Source organism: Scyliorhinus canicula, chromosome 25, assembly GCF_902713615.1.
Source record: "Scyliorhinus canicula chromosome 25, sScyCan1.1, whole genome shotgun sequence".
NCBI classification, from domain to species: domain Eukaryota; kingdom Metazoa; phylum Chordata; class Chondrichthyes; order Carcharhiniformes; family Scyliorhinidae; genus Scyliorhinus; species Scyliorhinus canicula.
The window spans coordinates 1,640,599-1,665,155 of record NC_052170.1 but is presented as its reverse complement, the minus strand read 5'-3'; the positions used below and the strand labels follow the sequence as shown (position 1 = coordinate 1,665,155).

The window sequence follows — 24,557 nt, the reverse complement described above, 5'->3', positions numbered from 1 at the left end:
TGCCCCTACCCTCACTGTGCCCCCTACCCTCACTGCCCCTACCCTCACTGTGCCCCCTACCCTCACTGTGCCCCCTACCCTCACTGTGCCCCCTACCCTCACTGTGCCCCCTACCCTCACTGTGCCCCCTACCCTCACTGTGCCCCCTACCCTCACTGCCCCCTCCCCTCACTGTGCCCCCTACCCTCACTGTGCCCCCTACCCTCACTGTGCCCCCCTCCCCTCACTGCCCCCCTCCCCTCACTGTGCCCCCTACCCTCACTGTGCCCCCTACCCTCACTGTGCCCCCTACCCTCACTGTGCCCCCTACCCTCACTGTGCCCCCTCCCCTCACTGTGCCCCCTACCCTCACTGCCCCCTACCCTCACTGTGCCCCCTGCCCTCACTGTGCCCCCTACCCTCACTGTGCCCCCTACCCTCACTGTGCCCCCTCCCCTCACTGTGCCCCCTACCCTCACTGCCCCCTACCCTCACTGTGCCCCATACCCTCACTGTGCCCCCTACCCTCACTGCCCCCTCCCCTCACTGTGCCCCCTACCCTCACTGTGCCCCCTACCCTCACTGTGCCCCCTACCCTCACTGTGCCCCCTACCCTCACTGCCCCCTACCCTCACTGCCCCTACCCTCACTGCCCCTACCCTCACTGCCCCCTACCCTCACTGTGCCCCCTACCCTCACTGTGCCCCCTACCCTCACTGTGCCCCCTACCCTCACTGCCCCTACCCTCACTGTGCCCCCTACCCTCACTGTGCCCCCTACCCTCACTGTGCCCCCTACCCTCACTGTGCCCCCTACCCTCACTGTGCCCCCTACCCTCACTGCCCCTACCCTCACTGCCCCTACCCTCACTGCCCCATACCCTCACTGTGCCCCCTACCCTCACTGCCCCCTACCCTCACTGTGCCCCCTACCCTCACTGTGCCCCCTACCCTCACTGTGCCCCCCTACCCTCACTGCCCCCTACCCTCACTGCCCCCTACCCTCACTGCCCCTACCCTCACTGCCCCATACCCTCACTGTGCCCCCTACCCTCACTGCCCCTACCCTCACTGTGCCCCCTACCCTCACTGCCCCCTACCCTCACTGTGCCCCCTACCCTCACTGTGCCCCCTACCCTCACTGTGCCCCCTACCCTCACTGTGCCCCCTACCCTCACTGTGCCCCCTACCCTCACTGCCCCCTACCCTCACTGCCCCCTACCCTCACTGCCCCACCCTCACTGCCCCATACCCTCACTGTGCCCCCTACCCTCACTGCCCCTACCCTCACTGTGCCCCCTACCCTCACTGCCCCCTACCCTCACTGTGCCCCCTACCCTCACTGTGCCCCCTACCCTCACTGTGCCCCCTACCCTCACTGTGCCCCCTACCCTCACTGTGCCCCCTACCCTCACTGCCCCCTACCCTCACTGCCCCTACCCTCACTGTGCCCCCTACCCTCACTGCCCCTACCCTCACTGTGCCCCCTACCCTCACTGTGCCCCCTACCCTCACTGCCCCATACCCTCACTGCCCCCTACCCTCACTGCCCCCTACCCTCACTGCCCCCAACCCTCACTGTGCCCCTACCCTCACTGTGCCCCCTACCCTCACTGTGCCCCTACCCTCCTGTGCCCCTACCCTCACTGTGCCCCCTACCTCACTGTGCCCCCTACCCTCACTGTGCCCCCTACCCTCACTGTGCCCCCTACCCTCACTGTGCCCCCTACCCTCACTGTGCCCCCTACCCTCACTGTGCCCCCTACCTCACTGCCCCTACCCTCACTGTGCCCCTACCCTCACTGTGCCCCCTACCCTCACTGTGCCCCTACCCTCACTGCGCCCCACCCTCACTGTGCCCCCTACCCTCACTGTGCCCCCTACCCTCACTGTGCCCCTACCCTCACTGTGCCCCCTACCCTCACCCCCTACCCTCACTGTGCCCCCTACCCTCACTGCCCCTACCCTCACTGCCCCCTACCCTCACTGCCCCTACCCTCACTGTGCCCCCTACCCTCACTGTGCCCCCTACCCTCACTGTGCCCCCTACCCTCACTGTGCCCCTACCCTCACTGTGCCCCCTACCCTCACTGCCCCCTACCCTCACTGCCCCTACCCTCACTGCCCCTACCCTCACTGCCCCTACCCTCACTGTGCCCCCTACCCTCACTGTGCCCCCTACCCTCACTGCCCCCTACCCTCACTGCCCCCTACCCTCACTGCCCCCTACCCTCACTGCCCCCTACCCTCACTGCCCCTACCCTCACTGTGCCCCCTACCCTCACTGCCCCTACCCTCACTGTGCCCCCTACCCACACTGTGCCCCCTACCCTCACTGCCCCTACCCTCACTGTGCCCCCTACCCTCACTGTGCCCCCTACCCTCACTGTGCCCCCTACCCTCACTGCCCCCTACCCTCACTGCCCCTACCCTCACTGCCCCTACCCTCACTGTGCCCCCTACCCTCACTGTGCCCCCTACCCTCACTGTGCCCCCTACCCTCACTGTGCCCCCTACCCTCACTGTGCCCCCTACCCTCACTGCCCCCTACCCTCACTGCCCCCTACCCTCACTGTGCCCCCTACCCTCACTGCCCCTACCCTCACTGTGCCCCCTACCCTCACTGGCCCCCTACCCTCACTGGCCCCCTACCCTCACTGTGCCCCCTACCCTCACTGCGCCCCCTACCCTCACTGCGCCCCCTACCCTCACTGCTCCCCCTACCCTCACTGTGCCCCCTACCCTCACTGGCGCCCCCTACCCTCACTGTGCCCTACCCTCACTGGGCCCCCTATCCTCACTGCCCCTACCCTCACTGCCCCTACCCTCACTGCGCCCCTACCCTCACTGCCCCTACCCTCACTGTGCCCCCTACCCTCACTGTGCCCCCTACCCTCACTGCCCCTACCCTCACTGCCCCTACCCTCACTGTGCCCCCTACCCTCACTGCGCCCCCTACCCTCACTGCGCCCCCTACCCTCACTGTGCCCCCTACCCTCACTGTGCCCCTACCCTCACTGTGCCCCTACCCTCACTGCGCCCCATACCCTCACTGCCCCCTACCCTCACTGCCCCTACCCTCACGGTGCCCCCTACCCTCACTGTGCCCCCTACCCTCACTGTGCCCCCTACCCTCACTGTGCCCCCTACCCTCACTGCGCCCCCTACCCTCACTGCGCCCCTACCCTCACTGTGCCCCCTACCCTCACTGTGGCCCCTACCCTCACTGCGCCCCCTACCCTCACTGTGCCCCCTACCCTCACTGCCCCTACCCTCACTGTGCCCCCTACCCTCACTGTGCCCCCTACCCTCACTGCCCCCTACCCTCACTGCCCCTACCCTCACTGTGCCCCCTACCCTCACTGTGCCCCCTACCCTCACTGTGCCCCCTACCCTCACTGTGCCCCCTACCCTCACTGCGCCCCCTACCCTCACTGTGCCCCCTACCCTCACTGTGCCCCCTACCCTCACTGCGCCCCCTACCCTCACTGCGCCCCCTACCCTCACTGCCCTCTACCCTCACTGTGCCCCTACCCTCACTGTGCCCCCTACCCTCCTGTGCCCCCTACCCTCACTGCCCCCTACCCTCACTGTGCCCCTACCCTCACTGCCCCCTACCCTCACTGACCCCCTACCCTCACTGCCCCTACCCTCACTGTGCCCCCTACCCTCACTGTGCCCCCTACCCTCACTGTGCCCCTACCCTCACTGTGCCCCCTACCCTCACATGTGCCCCCTACCCTCACTGCCCCCTACCCTCACTGCCCCTACCCTCACTGCCCCTACCCTCACTGTGCCCCCTACCCTCACTGTGCCCCCTACCCTCACTGCCCCCTACCCTCACTGCCCCTACCCTCACTGCCCCCTACCCTCACTGCCCCCTACCCTCACTGCCCCTACCCTCACTGTGCCCCCTACCCTCACTGCCCCTACCCTCACTGTGCCCCCTACCCTCACTGTGCCCCCCTACCCTCACTGCCCCTACCCTCACTGTGCCCCCTACCCTCACTGTGCCCCCTACCCTCACTGTGCCCCCTACCCTCACTGCCCCCTACCCTCACTGCCCCTACCCTCACTGCCCTACCCTCACTGTGCCCCCTACCCTCACTGTGCCCCCTACCCTCACTGTGCCCCCTACCCTCACTGTGCCCCCTACCCTCACTGTGCCCCCTATCCTCACTGCCCCCTACCCTCACTGCCCCCTACCCTCACTGTGCCCCCTACCCTCACTGCCCCTACCCTCACTGTGCCCCCTACCCTCACTGCCCCCTACCCTCACTGCGCCCCCTACCCTCACTGTGCCCCCTACCCTCACTGCGCCCCCTACCCTCACTGCGCCCCCTACCCTCACTGCGCCCCCTACCCTCACTGTGCCCCCTACCCTCACTGCACCCCCTACCCTCACTGTGCCCCCTACCCTCACTGTGGCCCCTATCCTCACTGCCCCCTACCCTCACTGCCCCCTACCCTCACTGCGCCCCCTACCCTCACTGCCCCCTACCCTCACTGCCCCTACCCTCACTGTGCCCCCTACCCTCACTGCGCCCCCTACCCTCACTGCGCCCCCTACCCTCACTGTGCCCCCTACCCTCACTGTGGCCCCTACCCTCACTGCGCCCCCTACCCTCACTGTGCCCCCTACCCTCACTGCCCCTACCCTCACTGTGCCCCCTACCCTCACTGTGCCCCCTACCCTCACTGCCCCCTACCCTCACTGCCCCTACCCTCACTGTGCCCCCTACCCTCACTGTGCCCCCTACCCTCACTGTGCCCCTACCCTCACTGCCCCCTACCCTCACTGCGCCCCCTACCCTCACTGTGCCCCCTACCCTCACTGCGCCCCCTACCCTCACTGCCCTCTACCCTCACTGTGCCCTCTACCCTCACTGCTGCCCCCTACCCTCACTGCGCCCCCTACCCTCACTGCGCCCCCTACCCTCACTGCCCCCTTCCCTCTGGCGGTATGGGCTCTGGCTGTTCAGTCCAGGACTGTTTTGGATTGACTGGTTTGACGTGTGGTTGGTTTTATCTCCTGCAGGATGTGGGAAAAAAGAAGCCAAGAGCTCGAAGAAAGGGAAAACTGCAGCCAAGAAAAAGAAGAAGAAAAAAGCTTCAGATGATGAGGCCTTTGAAGACAGCGATGATGGAGATTTCGAGGGACAGGAAGTGGATTATATTTCCGATGATGACTCGAGGTATTTGGTCTGTATTTATGTGCTTCAGCCGTGTTTACAATTTCTGCAAAGTTTTTACAGCACCTATTCTGAAGCTGTTGATTCCATTGGGTCATTTCACCGAGGGGACTCTGCGTGGGGTAAGGGGTAGGTGGTCTGCATGGCGCCCGGGAGGGGGGAGCTCTGCGTGACGGGGAGGGGGGGGGGGGGAATTCGCATGGCACTGAATTATGCTCTGTAAACGCAGCTCTCTCTGGTTTACGCTCTCTAAACGCAGCTCTCTCTGGTTTATGCTCTCTAAACGCAGCTCTCTCTGGTTTACGCTCTCTAAACGCAGCTCTCTCTGGTTTATGCTCTCTAAACGCAGCTCCATCTGGTTTGTGCTCTCTAAACGCAGCTCTCTCTGGTTTACGCTCTCTAAACACAGCTCTCTCTGGTTTACGTTCTCTAAACACAGCTCTCTCTGGTTTACGCTCTCTAAACGCAGCTCCCTCTAGTTTACGCTCTCTAAACGCAGCTCCATCTGGTTTACGCTCTCTAAACGCAGCTCTCTCTGGTTTACGCTCTCTAAACGCAGCTCCATCTGGTTTACGCTCTCTAAACGCAGCTTTCTCTGTTTAACGCTCTCTAAATGCAGCTCTCTCTGGTTTTCGCTCTCTAAACGCAGCTCTCTCTGGTTTACGCTCTCTAAACGCAGCTCTCTCTAGTTTACGCTCTCTAAACGCAGCTCCATCTGGTTTACACTCTCTAAACGCAGCTTTCTCTGTTTAACGCTCTCTAAACGCAGCTCTCTCTGGTTTACGCTCTCTAAATGCAGCTCTCTCTAGTTTACGCTCTCTAAACGCAGCTCCATCTGGTTTACGCTCTCTAAACGCAGCTTTCTCTGTTTAACGCTCTCTAAACGCAGCTCTCTCTGGTTTACGCTCTCTAAACACAGCTCTCTCTAGTTTACGCTCTCTAAACGCAGCTCTCTCTAGTTTACGCTCTCTAAACGCAGCTCTCTCTGGTTTACCCTCTCTAAACGCAGCTCTCTCTGGTTTACAGCGACAATAATGATGAGGAACAAGAGAAAGGAAAAGCTGATAAAGGAGAAGATGGACCAAAAGGTATTTGAAACTCAATTTGGCCCTTCACTCTGATGCAGGGTCATTGTGAGAGGATGGAGATGGAGACGAGTTCTGGGCATGGGTGAGGGAGACAGGAACAGGGCTGGGTGGGAGTTGAGGTAGGAACACAGTGTTTCAGCGAGGAGGCTGTGAGTGAGGCTCCAATTCCCCTTCATTCCTTCACCTGAAGAAGGAGCCGTGCTCCGTAAGCTCGTGTTTGAAACAAACCTGTTGGACTTTAACCTGGTGTTGTAAGACTTCTTACTGTGCTCACCCCAGTCCAACGCCGGCATCTCCACATCATGGCCTTCATTCCTTGACAGCTCTCTTCCCCATCAACCACTCCCCCAATCCCCATCACACGCCGTCCCCTCAAACCCCCCTGATCTCGCGCCCACTTCCCTGATGTTATCTGGGAGAGTATCCCAACTGGAACACTGGGTCGTGGGGATGTATAGTTTTGGTGTCAGGAGACAACGGAGACCTCAGTGAGGGTAAATAGCCCAGTCCCCCTCAACAATTAGTAAAGACAATTTATGAAAGTAAATAAAACACAAATACACATGAACAGGACGACTCTACTCACACCATTCAGATGTATGAATTACTAAACATACAGTCTATATAGAACATGTCCCTTATAGCGAAATATGTCTACAATAGTTGAACTCAGTAAGACTGCCCCTGTTAGGAACATAGGAATTAGGCAATTCAGCCCCTCGAGCTGCTCCGCCATTCAATCAGATCACGGCTGATCTCATGGTCTCAAATCCATCTCCCTACCTGTTCCCCATATCCCTTTAACCTGTTTTTAAAATGAGAAATATATCTATCTCCTCCTTGAAACTATTTAGATTCTGACTCCACCGCACTATGGGGGCAGAGAGTTCCACAAATTCACCACCCTCTGTGGGAAGTAGTTTCTCCTCATCTCAGTTCTAAATCTACCGCCTCTCAACCTATATCCGTGACCTCTCGTTCTAGATTATCCAACAAGGGGGATCATTTGGTCTACGTTTACTTTATCAATCCCATTTAATATTTTATACACATCGATCAGATCCCCCCCCCTCGTTCTTCTAAACTCCAGCGCGTATCAGCCCAAACTGTTTAATCTCTCCTCACACGTCAATCCTTTCATCCCCGGAATCAATCTGGTGAACCTCCTCTGGACTGCCTCCAATGTCACCACATCCTTCCTCAAATAAGGAGACCCAAACTGGACACAATACTCCAGATGTGGTCTCACCAACACCCTGTACAATTGCAACAACACTTCTCTACTTTTATACTCCAGTCCTTTTGCAATAAACACTGAAATCCCATTTGCCTTTTTAATTACAAGCTGTACCTGCAAACCAACTTTCTGTGATTCATGAACAAAGACACCTAGATCCCTCTGCCCAGATCCCTCTGCCCGGATCCCTCTGCCCGGATCCCTCTGCCCAGATCCCTCTGCCCAGATCCCTCTGCCCGGATCCCTCTGCCCGGATCCCTCTGCCCGGATCCCTCCGCCCGGACCCCTCCACCCGGACCCCTCCGCCCGGATCCCTCCGCCCGGATCCCTCCGCCCAAATCCCTGGGCCAGGATCCCTCTGCCCGGATCCCTCTGCCCGGATCCCTCTGCCCAGATCCCTCTGCCCAGATCCCTCTGCACGGATCCCTCTGCCCGGATCCCTCTGCCCAGATCCCTCTGCCCGGATCCCTCTGCCGGATCCCTGGGCCCAGATCCCTCTGCCCAGATCCCTCTGCCAGGATCCCTCTGCCCGGATCCCTGGGCCCCGATCCCTCTGCCTGGATCCCGCTGCCCGGATCCCGCTGCCCGGATCCCTCTGCCCGGATCCCTCTGCCCGGATCCCTCTGCCCGGATCCCGCTGCCCGGATCCCTCTGCCCGGATCCCTCTGCCCAGATCCCTCTGCCCGGATCCCTCTGCCCGGATCCCTCTGCCCGGATCCCTGGGCCCGGATCCCTCTGCCCAGATCCCTCTGCCCAGATCCCTCTGCCCGGATCCCTCTGCCCGGATCCCTGGGCCCAGATCCCTCTGCCCGGATCCCTCCGCCCGGATCCCTCCGCCCGGATCCCTCCGCCCGGATCCCTCTGCCCAGATCCCTCTACCCAGATCCCTCTGCCCAGATCCCTCTGCCCGGATCCCTCCGCCCGGATCCCTCCGCCCAGATCCCTCGGCCCGGATCCCTGGGCCCGGATCCCTCTGCCCGGATCCCTCTGCCCGGATCCCTCTGGCCAGATCCCTCTGCCCGGATCCCTGGGCCCGGATCCCTCTGCCCGGATCCCTCTGCCCGGATCCCTCTGCCCGGATCCCTCTGCCCGGATCCCTGGGCCCGGATCCCTCTGCCCAGATCCCTGGGCCTGGATCCCTCTGCCCAGATCCCTCTGCCCAGATCCCTCTGCCCGGATCCCTGGGCCCGGATCCCTCTGCCCGGATTCCTCTGCCCAGATCCCTCTGCCCAGATCCCTCTACCCGGATCCCTCTGCCCAGATCCCTCTACCCGGATCCCTCTGCCCGGATCCCTCTGCCCGGATCCCTCTACCCGGATCCCTCTGCCCAGATCCCTCTGCCCAGATCCCTCTACCCGGATCCCTCTGCCCGGATCGCTCTGCCCAGATCCCTCTACCCGGATCCCTCTGCCCGGATCCCTCTGCCCAGATCCCTCTACCCGGATCCCTCTGCCCGGATCCCTCTGCCCAGATCCCGCTGCCCGGATCCCTCTGCCCGGATCCCTCTGCCCGGATCCCTCTGCCCGGATCCCTCTGCCCAGATCCCGCTGCACGGATCCCTCTGCCCGGATCCCTCTGCCCAGATCCCTCTGCCCAGATCCCTCCGCCCAGATCCCTCCGCCCGGATCCCTCCGCCCAGATCCCTCCGCCCGGATCCCTCCGCCCAGATCCCTCCGCCCGGATCCCTCTGCCCGGATCCCTCTACCCGGATCCCTCTGCCCAGATCCCTCTGCCCGGATCCCTCTGCCCAGATCCCTCTACCCGGATCCCTCTGCCCAGATCCCTCTGCCCGGATCCCTCTGCCCAGATCCCTCTGCCCGGATCCCTCTGCACGGATCCCTCTGCCCGGATCCCGCTGCCCAGACACATTTTGTATCTGTTTTCCATTTAGATAATAATTTGCCTTTTCAATTTTTCAGCCAAAATGGATCGTGTTGCGTCTTTTCGTCCGACGTCACTTCGTCCAACGACACTTTGTCCACGTCTTTTGGTCCAACGTCTTTTTGTCCGCCCGTCTTTTGGTCCAACGTCACTTCGTCCAATTATCCAATTACAAATTAACTCCGTTAATTTACTTGCTAAAATACAAGTAATTGATAAAATACAAGTAAAATGCAAGTTGAAAAATGCAGTTAAAAAGTTAAAAAATCTAAAAATGCAGGTAAAAAATCTAAAAGTTTACTAATTACTTAAAATTCCCGAAATTACTTAAAATTGATGTAAATTGTAAATTCCCGACATTCCCTAAAAGTTAGATTTCCAGAACTGTACCCGAGAGAGAATAATGGGGAGAGGACAAGATGATGTGATATTCTACAATTCCGACAGACACAGATATAAGTGGGAGTCTAATTGGATTTAGACAATGAGTGCAGTTCTGAAAGAAGCAGATTTAAACTCGATTTTCGTCGAGTGATTAAAACCTCTGGTTGGCAGTGGGTTCTGACATTACAGGTCTGAAATGATCAAATATTCCATCAGATACAATGGCTCTCATCACGCTGGAGCATACATGGGTGAATATCCTGCAGCTTATCTTAATAATGTCTGGAGTTCAAGCAGCACAAATGCAGAACTCAACTTCAAGAGGTGAAATAGGTGGAGAGGATCCTTGAGCAGTAACATTGAAAAACTAAATTACACTATTTGTAATTGGATAATTGGACGAAGTGACGTTGGACCAAAAGACGGGCGGACAAAAAGACGTTGGACCAAAAGACGTGGACGAAGTGTCGTTGGACGAAATGACGTTGGACGAAAAGACATAGCACCAAAATGGATAACCTCACACTTATCCACATTAAACCTCATCTGCCAAACTTTGTCCCAATCTCTTAGCCTATCTATTTCCTTCTGTAAACTCTATCTCCTCTTCACTGTACTTCCCGTACCAGCCTCCCCGAACAGGCGCCGGAATGTGGCGACTAGGGGCTTTTCATAGTAACTTCATTTGAAGCCTACTCGTGACAATAAGCGATTTTCATTTTCATTTCATTTCACTGTCTGCTTCCCCCCCTATTTTAATATCACCTGCAGATTTTGCTATATCACACTCTGCCCCGGCTTGCAGATCATTCATACAGATTGTAAACAGATGAGGTGGGAAGACTGCCCCCTGCGGCACCCCCGCTAGTTACAGTTCACCAACCAGCGAAGGACCCACTTATCCCAAACCTCTGCTTTCTGTCAGTCAGCCAATCCTCAATACAGTCTAGTACTCTACGCCCAACCCCTGCGATCTCAACTTCTGGATCAGTCTTTTATGCAGCACCTTGTCAAATACTTTCTGGATGTCTAGATATACCACATCTACAGGTTCCCCATTATCCACCTTGCTGGTTACATCCTTAAAAGCCTCAAGCAAGTTTGTCAAGTATAACTTACACTTCATAAAATCATGCTGCCAATGGTGGATCGAGCTTTGTCTTTCCAAATGTCACCTCCTGAATGATTGATTCCAGCAACTTCCTCACCACAGTGGTCAAGCTAACCCGTCTATAGTTTCCTACTTTCTGCCTCTCTCCCTTTTTGAATAGAGGGGTCACATTAGCGTGTTTCCAATCATCCGGGACCCTTCCAGAATCCAGGGAATTCTGAAATATCGTAGCCAAAGCACCCACTATCTCTGCTGCCACCTCCTTTAATACCCTGGGGTGCAAGCCATCAGGTCCCGGGGACTTAGCTGCCCTTAATCCCACCAGTTTATTCAATGCTGACTCCCTGGTGATTATTGCACCAAGTTCCTCTGCATTAACTAGTTTTTGGAATTTTTTAATGATCTTCTACCATGTAGACAGAGGCAGAATATTGGTTCAGTGCCTCCGCCCAAACAACATCCAAATTGAATAATCAGCTGTAGTTACCCCACAATACAAGGATGATACTCAATCTGAGAAACATCATTTTCCTGGTCCAACAAAGATATTTTTAAACAGCTGTTACGAAGGTTTTCTGCACTGCCTTGGCTCTGAGATCTCGAGGCTTGTTTGCTGTAAACTTGACCTTCAAGCTTGGTGGCTGGAATCTGGCCTGTCTGCTTTCGGAGACTGCTGGATGGTAAATGCCTCTCTGGCTCCTCAGGGTCTGAGAAATTATACCTTTGTTGTTCTTTGATTATGTCTTCTGTGTATTCACCTGTCTGCCCCTGTCAACTTCTTTGACTATACACTGACAAATGTATACCTCAGGGACATTCCCAATCATCTCCAATTTGTTTTGCCTCCATAAGTTATTCATACTTGATTATTATCTAAACTGCCGTTCTAACGTTATCGGGAGAGACGCAAACCAATTAAGGCCCTTTGAATACTGTCCCCGGCTGTCTCCAGGGAGATTCATGACACCTTTGCCTCACCCCCTCTCCCTGTGCCCCCTCTCCCTGTGCCCCCTCTCCCTGTGCCCCCTCTCCCTGTGCCCCCTCTTCCTGTGCCCCCTCTCCCTGTGCCCCCCTCCCTGTGCCCCCCTCTCCCTGTGCCCCCCTCTCCCTGTGCCCCCTCCTCCCCTTGCCTCCTCCCCTCGCGCCCCCCCCCCCCTCACTTTGACCATCCTCTCTATTTTGCCGCCATTGTGTTTCCCAGGTATTGATGAGAGTGCTGGATCGGAGAGCAGTGAAGAGAGTGAAGAGGAGAAACCCAACGAAGAGAAAGATGAGGAGGAGGACGAGAAGAAATCTGCAGCCCCTGACAAGAGAGAAAAGAAGAAAAAAGGTGAGATTGGGAATCCCTTTTCCAGCGGTCCTTCCTGCCCTGGTGTTTCTGGGTGCTGTGTCTGGACGGTGTTTCTGGGTGCTGTGTCTGGACGGTGTTTCTGGGTGCTGTGTGTACGGTGTTTCTGGGTGCTGTGTCTGGACGGTGTTTCTGGGTGCTGTGTGTACGGTGTTTCTGGGTGCTGTGTCTGGACGGTGTTTCTGGATGCTGTGTCTGTACGGTGTTTCTGGGTGCTGTGTCTGGACGGTGTTTCTGGGTGCTGTGTCTGTGTGCTGTGTCTGGACGGTGTTTCTGGGTGCTGTGTCTGGACGGTGTTTCTGGGTGCTGTGTCTGGACGGTGTTTCTGGGTGCTGTGTCTGGACGGTGTTTCTGGATGCTGTGTCTGGACGGTGTTTCTGGATGCTGTGTCTGGACGGTGTTTCTGGGTGCTGTGTCTGGACGGTGTTTCTGGGTGCTGTGTCTGGACGGTGTTTCTGGGTGCTGTGTCTGGACGGTGTTTCTGGATGCTGTGTCTGGACGGTGTTTCTGGGTGCTGTGTCTGGACGGTGTTTCTGGATGCTGTGTCTGGACGGTGTTTCTGGATGCTGTGTCTGGACGGTGTTTCTGGGTGCTGTGTCTGGACGGTGTTTCTGGGTGCTGTGTCTGGACGGTGTTTCTGGGTGCTGTGTCTGGACGGTGTTTCTGGATGCTGTGTCTGGACGGTGTTTCAGGGTGCTGTGTCTGGACGGTGTTTCTGGGTGCTGTGTGTACGGTGTTTCTGGGTGCTGTGTCTGTGTGCTGTGTCTGGGTGCTGTGTCTGGGTGCTGTGTCTGGACGGTGTTTCTGGATGCTGTGTCTGGACGGTGTTTCTGGGTGCTGTGTGTACGGTGTTTCTGGGTGCTGTGTCTGGACGGTGTTTCTGGGTGCTGTGTCTGGACGGTGTTTCTGGGTGCTGTGTCTGGACGGTGTTTCTGGGTGCTGTGTCTGGACGGTGTTTCTGGGTGCTGTGTCTGGACGGTGTTTCTGGATGCTGTGTCTGGACGGTGTTTCTGGGTGCTGTGTCTGGACTGTGTATCTGCATGGCGGCACGCGTGCATGCGCAGCGACAGGTGTGCACATTTGGGAATAGGGGTGCACGCATGGCTACAAGGTTGCTGGAATTCAGTTGGGTCAGTTCACAGGTTCTGCTGTCTGATTGGAGAGACGAGGCACGTGTTCTTCCTTTTTAAAAATTAATTTAGAGTACGATTCATTTTTTTCCAATTAAGGGGCAGTTTAGCATGGCCAATCCACCTACCCTGCACATCTTTGGGTTGTGGGGGTGAGACCCACGCAGACACGGGGAGAATGTGCAAACTCCACACGGACAGTGACCCAGAGCCGGGATCGAACCTGGGACCTCGGCGCCGGGAGGCAGCAGTGCTAACCACTGTGCCACCGTGCCGCCCCCTCTATGCTCTTACGAGAGACGTGTGTCTTTCTTTCTCCCTTCTCACACATGCACACACACCCACCCAGACAGATGCGCTGTTGTAACCAGCATGGGAGGAAGCCCACGCAGTTTATCTTACAATCTTAGGACTCCCCAGGGCCAGCACGGTAGCACAAGTGGCTTCACAGCGCCAGAGTCCCAGGTTCGATTCCCGGCTGGGTCACTGTCTGTTCGGAGTCTGCACGTTCTCCCAGTGTCTGCGTGGGTTTCCTCCGGTTTCCTCCCACAGTCCAAAGATGTGCAGGTTAGGTGGATTGGCCATGATAAATTGCCCTACGTGAGCAAAAAGGTTAGGAGGGGTTATTGGGATAGGGTGGAAGTGAGGGCTTAAGTGCCCCCTGATCGCACAGTTTGGCACTGTGCCCTCGCACTGTGCCCTCGCACTGTGCCCCTGCTCGCACAATGAGGCACTGTGCCCTCGCTCTGTGCCCCTGCTCGCACAATGAGGCACTGTGCCGTCGCTCTGTGCCCCCTGATCGCACAGTGAGGCACTGTGCTCTCGCTCTGTGCCCCCTGATCGCACAGTGAGGCACTGTGCCCTCGCTCTGTGCCTCCTGATCGCACAGTGAGGCACTGTGCCCCCTGATCTCACAGTGAGGCACTGTGCCCCCTGATCGCACAGTGAGGCACTGTGCCCTCGCTCTGTGCCCCCTGATCGCACAGTGAGGCACTGTGCCCTCGCTCTGTGCCCCCTGATCGCACAGTGAGGCACTGTGCCCTCGCTCTGTGCCCCCTGATCGCACAGTGAGGCACTGTGCCCTCGCTCTGTGCCTCCTGATCTCACACTGAGGCACTGTGCCCTCGCTCTGTGCCTCCTGATCTCACACTGAGGCACTGTGCCCCTGATCGCACAGTGAGGCACTGTGCCCCTGATCGCACAGTGAGGCACTGTGCCCTCGCTCTGTGCCTCCTGATCTCACACTGAGGCACTGGCCCCCTGATCTCACACTGAGGCACTGTGCCCTCGCTCTGTGCCCCCTGATCTCACAATGAGGCACTGTGCCCTCGCTCTGTGCCCCCGATCTCACAGTGAGGCACTGTGCCCTCGCTCTGTGCCTCCTGATCTCACACTGAGGCTCTGTGCCCCCTGATCGCACAGTGAGGCACTGTGCCCTCGCTCTGTGCCTCCTGATCTCACAGTGAGGCACTGTGCCCTCGCTCTGTGCCCCCTGATCGCACACTGAGGCACTGTGCCTTCGCTGGGTGCCCCCTGATCTCACACTGAGTCACTGGCCCCCTGATCGCACACTGAGGCACTGTGCCCTCGCTCTGTGCCCCCGATCGCACACTGAGGCACTGTGCCCTCGCTCTGTGCCCCCGATCGCACACTGAGGCACAGTGCCCTCGCTCTGTGCCCCCGATCGCACACTGAGGCACTGTGCCCTCGCTCTGTGCCCCCGATCGCACACTGAGGCACTGTGCCCTCGCTCTGTGCCCCCGATCGCACACTGAGGCACTGTGCCCTCGCTCTGTGCCCCCGATCGCACACTGAGGCACAGTGCCTTCGCTGGGTGCCCCCTGATCTCACAGTGAGGCACTGTGCCCCCGATCGCACAGTGAGGCACTGTGCCCCCTGATCGCACACTGAGGCACTGTGCCCTCGCACAGTGCCCCCTGATCGCACAGTGAGGCACTGTGCCCTAGCTCTGTGCCCCCTGATCTCACACTGAGGCACAGTGCCTCACTGCGCGATCAGGGGGCACAGTGCCTCACTGCGTTCAGGGGGCTCAGAGCGAGGGCACAGTGCCTCACTGTGCGATCAGGGGGCACAGTGCCTCACTGTGAGATCAGGGGGCACCCAGCGAAGGCACAGTGCCTCAGTGTGCGATCAGGGGGCACAGTGCCTCACTGTGCGATCAGGGGGCACAGAGCGAGGGCACAGTGCCTCACTGTGCGATCAGGGGGCACAGAGCGAGGGCACAGTGCCTCACTGTGCGATCAGGGGGCACAGAGCGAGGGCACAGTGCCTCAGTGTGCGATCAGGGGGCCAGTGCCTCAGTGTGAGATCAGGGGGCACAGTGCCTCACTGCGTTCAGGGGGCTCAGAGCGAGGGCACAGTGCCTCACTGCGATCAGGGGGCACAGTGCGAGGGCACAGTGCCTCACTGCGATCAGGGGGCACAGAGCGAGGGTACAGTGCCTCACTGTGCGATCAGGGGGCACAGTGCCTCACTGTGTGATCAGGGGGCACCCAGCGAAGGCACAGTGCCTCAGTGTGCGATCGGGGGCACAGAGCGAGGGCACAGTGCCTCAGTGTGCGATCAGGGGGCCAGTGACTCAGTGTGAGATCACGGGGCACCCAGCGAAGGCACAGTGCCTCAGTGTGCGATCAGGGGGCACAGAGCGAGGGCACAGTGCCTCACTGTGCGATCAGGGGGCACAGTGCCTCACTGCGATCAGGGGGCACAGAGCGAGGGCACAGTGCCTCAGTGTGAGATCAGGGGGCACAGAGCGAGGGCACAGTGCCTCAGTGTGCGATCAGGGGGCACAGTGCCTCACTGTGAGATCAGGGGGCACAGAGCGAGGGCACAGTGCCTCAGTGTGCGATCAGGGGGCACAGTGCCTCAGTGTGAGATCAGGGGGCACAGAGCGAGGGCACAGTGCCTCACTGTGCGATCAGGGGGCACAGAGCGAGGGCACAGTGCCTCACTGTGCGATCAGGGGGCACAGAGCGAGGGCACAGTGCCTCAGTGTGAGATCAGGGGGCACAGAGCGAGGGCACAGTGCCTCAGTGTGAGATCAGGGGGCACAGAGCCTCAGTGTGAGATCAGGGGGCACAGTGCCTCACTGCGATCAGGGGGCACAGAGCGAGGGCACAGTGCCTCACTGTGCGATCAGGGGGCACAGTGCCTCAGTGTGAGATCAGGGGGCACAGAGCGAGGGCACAGTGCCTCAGTGTGAGATCAGGGGGCACAGAGCGAGGGCACAGTGCCTCAGTGTGAGATCAGGGGGCACAGTGCCTCAGTGTGAGATCAGGGGGCACAGAGCGAGGGCACAGTGCCTCAGTGTGAGATCAGGGGGCACAGAGCCTCAGTGTGAGATCAGGGGGCACAGAGCGAGAGCACAGTGCCTCAGTGTGCGATCAGGGGGCACAGAGCCTCAGTGTGAGATCAGGGGGCACAGAGCGAGGGTACAGTGCCTCACTGTGAGATCGGGGGCACAGAGCGAGGGCACAGTGCCTCATTGTGAGATCGGGGGCACAGAGCGAGGGCACAGTGCCTCAGTGTGAGATCAGGGGGCACAGAGCGAGGGCACAGTGCCTCAGTGTGAGATCAGGGGGCCAGTGCCTCAGTGTGAGATCAGGGGGCACAGTGCCTCACTGTGCGATCAGGGGGCACAGTGCGAGGGCACAGTGCCTCAGTGTGAGATCAGGGGGCACAGAGCGAGGGCACAGTGCCTCAGTGTGCGATCAGGGGGCCAGTGCCTCAGTGTGAGATCAGGGGGCACAGAGCGAGGGCACAGTGCCTCACTGTGCGATCAGGGGGCCAGTGCCTCACTGTGAGATCAGGGGCACAGAGCGAGGGCACAGTGCCTCATTGTGAGATCGGGGGCACAGAGCGAGGGCACAGTGCCTCAGTGTGAGATCAGGGGGCACAGTGCGAGGGCACAGTGCCTCAGTGTGCGATCAGGGGGCCAGTGCCTCAGTGTGAGATCAGGGGGCACAGAGCCTCACTGTGAGATCAGGGGGCACAGAGCGAGGGCACAGTGCCTCACTGTGCGATCGGGGGCCACAGTGCGAGGGCACAGTGCCTCACTGTGAGATCAGGGGGCACAGAGCGAGGGCACAGTGCCTCACTGTGCGATCGGGGGCCACAGAGCGAGGGCACAGTGCCTGAGTGTGAGATCAGGGGGCACAGAGCCTCAGTGTGCGATCAGGGGGCACAGAGTGAGGGCACAGTGCCTGAGTGTGAGATCAGGGGGCACAGAGCCTCAGTGTGCGATCAGGGGGCACAGTGCCTCAGTGTGCGATCAGGGGGCACAGAGCGAGAGCACAGTGCCTGAGTGTGCGATCAGGGGGCACAGTGCCTCAGTGTGCGATCAGGGGGCACAGAGCCTCACTGTGAGATCAAGGGGCACAGAGCGAGAGCACAGTGCCTCAGGGGGCACAGAGCGGGGGCACAGAGCCTCAGTGTGAGATCAGGGGGCACAGAGCCTCAGTGTGAGATCAGGGGGCACAGAGCGAGAGCACAGTGCCTCACTGTGCGATCAGGGGGCACAGAGCCTCAGTGTGAGATCAGGGGGCACACTGCGAGGGCACAGTGCCTCTGTGTGCGATCAGGGGGCACAGTGCCTCAGTGTGAGATCAGGGGGCACAGAGCGAGGGCACAGTGCCTCAGTGTGCGATCAGGGGGCACAGAGCCTCAGTGTGAGATCAGGGGGCACAGAGCGAGGGCACAGTGCCTCAGTGTGAGATCAGGGGGCACAGAGCGAGGGCACAGAGCCTCAGTGTGAGATCAGGGGGCACACTGCGAGGGCACAGTGCCTCAGTGTGAAATCAGGGGGCACAGAGCGAGGGCACAGTGCCTGAGTGTGCGATCAGGGGGCACAGTGCCTCAGTGTGCGATCAGGGGGCACAGAGCCTCAGTGTGCAATCAGGGGGCACAGAGCGAGGGCACAGTGCCTCACTGTGAGATCAGGGGGCACAGTGCTTCAGTGTGCGATCAGGGGGCCAGTGCCTCAGTGTGAGATCAGGGGGCACAGAGCGAGGGTTTGAACTAGACCCTGGACTTGAATGTTTGTGTTGAGGTTTGATTATTTGTTCTGTTTCACACAGACAGCAGTGAAGAATCGGAATCTTCAGACGAGAGCGACATTGAATCTGAAGCTGCCTCCGCCCTTTTCATGTTGGTAAGTTTCTCACTTTATAACCCAGACTCCCCCCCCCCCCCACCCTCTATCCCCCCATCCTCTCTTCCCCACCCCCCCATCCTCTCCCACCCCCCATCCTCTCTCTCTCTCTCTCTTCACACCCCCCCCCCCATCCTCTTCCCCCCCCCATTGCTCGTTCTGGGTGAGTGTGCTTAACACTCAATTTGGCTCTGTTTCGTTACTTAGCTCTGGAGTCGCCAGGTATCGTTAAGATACCGCCACTAGTTTCAAGTTCAAGTTCAAAGCAATAAAACCATACACCAATTAGTAAGTTCAAACAACTGAGTTTATTATAATACAATTATAATACTACCCATGCACACGCTAAGAGGATTAAACTATTCCTACCGCTAAATAAACCAATACTTATCTCAAAGGGAACTGCCGGATCAGGGGACAAGGCCTCTTGCTCTGCTCTGGTACGGGTTAAAAAGGGGTCAGGAGTGTCTATCTCTGGTAGCGATCGTTGTGAGACACTTACTTGCTGGTGGCTGCTGTCCCAAACCTCTCCTCTCTCTCGGTCAAGGTCTTCTTTGGCAAAAGCTGGTCGAGATGCTGGTCCAGAGAGGAGGGCTGGTTAAGAAGAACGAACTAAGTGTGGGACGTGTCTTTTATAGGTCCTAGGGCTTCGTGCCCTTCTGGGCGGACCCTGTACCTGCTGGGGATCGATTGGGTCTCTTCCCAATCGATTTGTTTGAATCCCCCCCAATACTGAGGCTATCTCTCGGTTACTGGGCGGGCCTTCAGGTGTTTTGGTGCCGGGGTGTCTGGTTTCCCATACACTGTTGCAATCACTTCCCTATTTGTGTCCGTTGTCCCTGGGATCGTTCCATTGCTAGGTTAACTATCCCGGAGATTGCTCCATTAGTATGCGGAATGTTCGTTTCGGTGCTGTCTGCTCTCTTAGCAGACAGAATCCACATTGCCTGCTTGTGCTGCAAACATTGTCCATTTTAACCTGCAAGCTTTGCGTTCCTCCATTTTGTATTTAGGGAATGGCCAACTTCGGTGGCTACACCCCCCACCCCCCATCCTCTCCCCACCGTCCTCGAGGAGGTGACACAACTTTAACCCTTTCTTTTCCTCTGTGTTCAAAGAAGAAGAAAACTCCTCCAAAGAAAGATTGGAAAGGATCTAACAGCAGTTCCCGTGGGAACAGTCGGCCCGGCACCCCCACCCCACAAATCAGCACCTCGTCCACACTCAAAGCAGCTGCCAGCAAACTGGAACAAGGTCAGAAAGTCCAGCTGACCCGGACACAGCCACACTCCGGGCGAGGGCCAGATACCCTGGAACAAGGGATGGGGCGAGATGATAAACCCAGAGGACATTGGGGGTGGCGCTCAGAGGGATGGGTACCAGGGAATGGTGGGGGAGGGGCTGGATACCCGGGGAATGGTGGGGGAGGGGCTGGATACCTGGGGAATGGTGGGGGGAGGGGGGAGTACCCGGGGAATGGTGGGGGGAGGGGCTAGTTACCCGGGGAATGGTGGGGGAGGGACTGGTTACCCAGGGAATGGTGGGGGAGGGGCTGGATACCCGGGGAATGGTGGGGGAGGGGCTGGATACCCGGGGAATGGTGGGGGGAGGGACTGGTTACCCAGGGAATGGTGGGGGAGGGGCTGGTTACCCGGGGAATGCTGGGGGAGGGGCTAGTTACCCGGGGAATGGTGGGGGAGGGGGGAGTACCCGGGGAATGGTGGGGGAGGGGCTAGTTACCCGGGGAATGGTGGGGGAGGGGCTGGTTACCCGGGGAATGGTGGGGGAGGGGCTGGTTACCCGGGGAATGGTGGGGGAGGGGCTGGTTACCCGGGGAATGGTGGGGGGAGGGGCTGGTTACCCGGGGAATGGTGGGGGAGGGGCTGGATACCCGGGGAATGGTGGGGGGAGGGACTGGTTACCCAGGGAATGGTGGGGGAGGGGCTGGTTACCCGGGGAATGGTGGGGGAGGGGCTGGATACCCGGGGAATGGTGGGGGGAGGGACTGGTTACCCAGGGAATGGTGGGGGAGGGGCTGGTTACCCGGGGAATGCTGGGGGAGGGGCTAGTTACCCGGGGAATGGTGGGGGAGGGGGGAGTACCCGGGGAATGGTGGGGGAGGGGCTAGTTACCCGGGGAATGGTGGGGGAGGGGCTGGTTACCCGGGGAATGGTGGGGGAGGGGCTGGTTACCCGGGGAATGGTGGGGGAGGGGCTGATTACCCGGGGAATGGTGGGGGGAGGGGCTAGTTACCCGGGGAATGGTGGGGGAGGGGCTGGATACCCGGGGAATGGTGGGGGGAGGGACTGGTTACCCAGGGAATGGTGGGGGAGGGGCTGGTTACCCGGGGAATGGTGGGGGAGGGGCTAGTTACCCGGGGAATGGTGGGGGAGGGGGGAGTACCCGGGGAATGGTGGGGGAGGGGCTAGTTACCCGGGGAATGGTGGGGGAGGGGCTGGTTACCCGGGGAATGGTGGGGGAGGGGCTGGTTACCCGGGGAATGGTGGGGGGAGGGGCTAGTTACCCGGGGAATGGTGGGGGAGGGGCTGGTTACCCGGCGAATGGTGGGGAAGGGGCTGGTTACCCGGGGAATGGTGGGGGAGGGGCTGGTTACCCGGGGAATGGTGGGGGAGGGGCTGGATACCCGGGGAATGGTGGGGGAGGGGGGAGTAACCGGGGAATGGTGGGGGAGGGGGGAGTAACCGGGGAATGGTAGGGGAGGGGCTAGTTACCCGGGGAATGGTAGGGGAGGGGGGAGTACCCGGGGAATGGTGGGGGAGGGGGGAGTACCCGGGGAATGGTAGGGGAGGGGCTGGTTACCTGGGGAATGGTGGGGGAGGGGCTAGTTACCCGGGGAATAGTGGGGGAGGGGCTGGTTACCCGGGGAATGGTGGGGGAGGGGCTGGATACCCGGGGAATGGTGGGGGAGGGGCTGGTTACCCAGGGAATGGTGGGGGAGGGGCTGGTTACCCAGGGAATGGTAGGGGAGGGGCTGGTTACCCGGAGAATGGTGGGGGAGGGGCTGGTTACCCGGGGAATGGTGGGGGGAGGGACTGGTTACCCAGGGAATGGTAGGGGAGGGGCTGGTTACCCGGAGAATGGTGGGGGAGGGGCTGGTTACCCGGGGAATGGTGGGGGGAGGGGCTAGTTACCCGGGGAATGGTGGGGGAGGGGCTGGTTACCCGGCGAATGGTGGGGAAGGGGCTGGTTACCCGGGGAATGGTAGGGGAGGGGCTGGTTACCCGGGGAATGGTGGGGGAGGGGCTAGTTACCTGGGGAATGATGGGGGAGGGGCTAGTTACCCGGGGAATGGTGGGGGAGGGGCTGGTTACCCAGGGAATGGTAGGGGAGGGGCTGGTTTCCCGGGGAATGGTGGGGGAGGGGCTGGTTACCCGGGGAATGGTGGGGGAGGGGCTAGTTACCCGGGGAATAGTGGGGGAGGGGCTGGTTACCCGGGGAATGGTGGGGGAGGGGCTAGTTACCTGGGGAATGGTGGGGGAGGGGCTAGTTACCTGGGGAATGGTGGGGGAGGGGCTAGTTACCCGGGGAATGGTGGGGGAGGGGCTAGTTACCCGGGGAATGGTGGGGGAGGGGCTGGTTACCCGGGGAATGGTGGGGGAGGGGCTAGTTACCCGGGGAATGGTGGGGGAGGGGCTAGTTACCCGGGGAATGGTGGGGGAGGGGCTGGTTACCCGGGGAATGGTAGGGGAGGGGCTGGTTACCCGGGGAATGGTGGGGGAGGGGCTAGTTACCCAGGGAATGGTAGGGGAGGGGCTGGTTACCCGGGGAATGGTGGGGGAGGGGCTAGTTACCCGGGGAATGGTGGGGGAGGGGCTAGTTACCCGGGGAATGGTGGGGGAGGGGCTGGTTACCCGGGGAATGGTGGGGGAGGGGCTGGTTACCGGGGGTGGGGGGGGGGGGAGCACCTGGGGGAGTGGGTTACTGGGGGAGGGGGGTGGGTTGCCTGTGGGGCTGGCTAACTGCAGGGACTGAGTGAACCCTGAACGTTTTGTTCTTTCCCAGGGAAGCGGCAGGGCGGCTCTGCCGAAACCCCAGTGGCCAAACGGCTGAAGATGGACGTCGGGGCGCAGTCAGCGTCTGGTAAATCCACACCACAGCCCCAATCCGGAAAATCCACACCGAGCAGTGGGTGAGTGGGATGGTGCCGGAAACACGGTGGAGTAATGGACGGGAACGGTTTGGGGCTGGGGGGGGGGGGGGGGGGGGGGGGGGGATGGAGGGTCAGTGGTGTGGGCAGGGGGAGGAGTGGATGGAGGTGGGGAGGGGTCAGTGGGATGGCGAGGAGTGGATGGGGGTGGGGAGGGGTGTGGGCAGTGGGAGGGGTGGATGGGGGTGGGGAGGGGTGGATGGGGGTGGGGAGGGGTGAGGGCAGTGGGAGGGGTGGATGGGGGTGGGGAGGGGTGGATGGGGGTGGGGAGGGGTGAGGGCAGGGGGAGGGGTGAGGGCAGGGGGAGGGGTGGATGGGGGTGGGGAGGGGTGTGGGCAGGGGGAAGGGTGGATGGGGGTGGGGAGGAGTGGATGGGGGTGGGGAGGGGTGGATGGGGGTGGGGAGGGGTGTGGGCAGGGGAGGGGTGGATGGGGGTGGGGAGGAGTGGATGGGGGTGGGGAGGGGTTGATGGGGTGGGGTTGATGGGGTGGGGAGGAATGGATGGGGGTGGGGAGGGATGTGGGCAGGGGGAGGGGTGGATGGGGGTGGGGAGGGGTGTGGGCAGGGGGAGGGGTGGATGGGGGTGGGGAGGGGGAGGGGTGGATGGGGGTGGGGAGGGGGAGGAGTGGATGGGGGAGGGGTGGATGGGGGTGGGGAGGGGTGTGGGCAGGGGGAGGGGTGGATGGGGATAGGGGTGGGGAGGGGTGTGGGCAGGGGGAGGGGTGGATGGGGATGGGTGGATGGGGTGGGGAGGGGTGTGGGCAGGGGGAGGGGTGGGGGGGGGTGTGGGCAGGGGGAGGAGTGTGTGGGATGGGGAGGGGTCAGTGGGACGGTGGGTTGGGTGGTGGCTGTGATGTGAGGAAGATGATTTGGGTGTATCTGTTGCCTGAGTGCGGTGTGGGTGAAGTGGGGGGGGGTTCTGGGGCAGTGTTATCTGTGAGTGGGTTCCCCCTGTTTAACTCTGTTTCCCTGTTCTGCAGTGATATCCAGCTTACAGAGGATGCCGTGCGGCGATATCTGATCAGGAAACCCATGACTACCAAGGACCTGCTGAAGAAGTTTCAGACCAAGAAGACAGGCCTGAGCAGTGAGCAGACAGTTAACGTGCTGGCTCAGATCCTGAAAAAACTCAACCCTGAACGCAAGATGATTAATGAGAAGATGCACTTCTTTCTGAAGGAGGGGAACTGAGAGTAGGCCCAGTCTGTGTTGTGTATGTAGCATTTATTTCCGTTTCTCTGTGTATATGGGATGATCCCTGTCGTATTGTACAAGATGCTGATAGTTGCGATGTGGACCAGCACTGCCCTTTCTCACTGTCAGCTTGAGCTTCCATTCCGTCACCGATGACTTGAGGGGTGAAGGGTTTTACATTTTGTATGTTTGACACCGGTTTGACCTACAGCAAAGAGCAGCTGACAAACTGGATCAATCTCAATATCACTCTCTCTTTCTCTCTCTTTCTCTCTCTTTCCCTCACTCTCCCTCACTCTCCCCCCTCTCTCTCTCGCGGGGGGTGGGGCATCTGCAGAAATGGTCGAATTCACATTTTGCAGTTATATGTTCAGTGGTTGGCACCTGTTATTGGAACCTTCCCACACCAGGTATCTGCTTTGGGAAATCCCTCACCTCCGACAGACACCTCAGAGAATGTGTGGTTAGAGTGGACATTTAAATTGCAGAACTGAGCACAGAAGATGCCTTCCCTCCTTCTAGTGATGGTCAGAGAGTGGGGGAGGCAGGGATTGAGAATGGACACTGGGCTACACACACCAGCCCCTGTGGATAGTTACAGAGCAGCTGATGAGGTCTGGGGGGTGATCAGTGGTGGTGGCTGTTGGTGATTTCGTTTGGACAGGGACTGAGGTGG

The 24,557-nt window shown here is 59.6% G+C and overlaps 1 protein-coding gene across 1 annotated transcript in view; it reads left to right on the top strand.

Moving 5' to 3' along the window:
• gtf2f1 (general transcription factor IIF, polypeptide 1) overlaps positions 1-24,557 on the top strand; it is a 25,716-nt gene extending 1,159 nt beyond the window's left edge. The window contains exons 2-8 of the mRNA XM_038784578.1: positions 4,961-5,173; positions 6,197-6,258; positions 12,073-12,201; positions 18,446-18,519; positions 19,638-19,773; positions 22,543-22,669; positions 23,668-24,557. Of these exons, the coding sequence (XP_038640506.1) occupies positions 4,961-5,173; positions 6,197-6,258; positions 12,073-12,201; positions 18,446-18,519; positions 19,638-19,773; positions 22,543-22,669; positions 23,668-23,878 (952 nt within the window). The 3' untranslated portion in view covers positions 23,879-24,557. The remainder of the gene's footprint in view (positions 1-4,960; positions 5,174-6,196; positions 6,259-12,072; positions 12,202-18,445; positions 18,520-19,637; positions 19,774-22,542; positions 22,670-23,667) is intronic.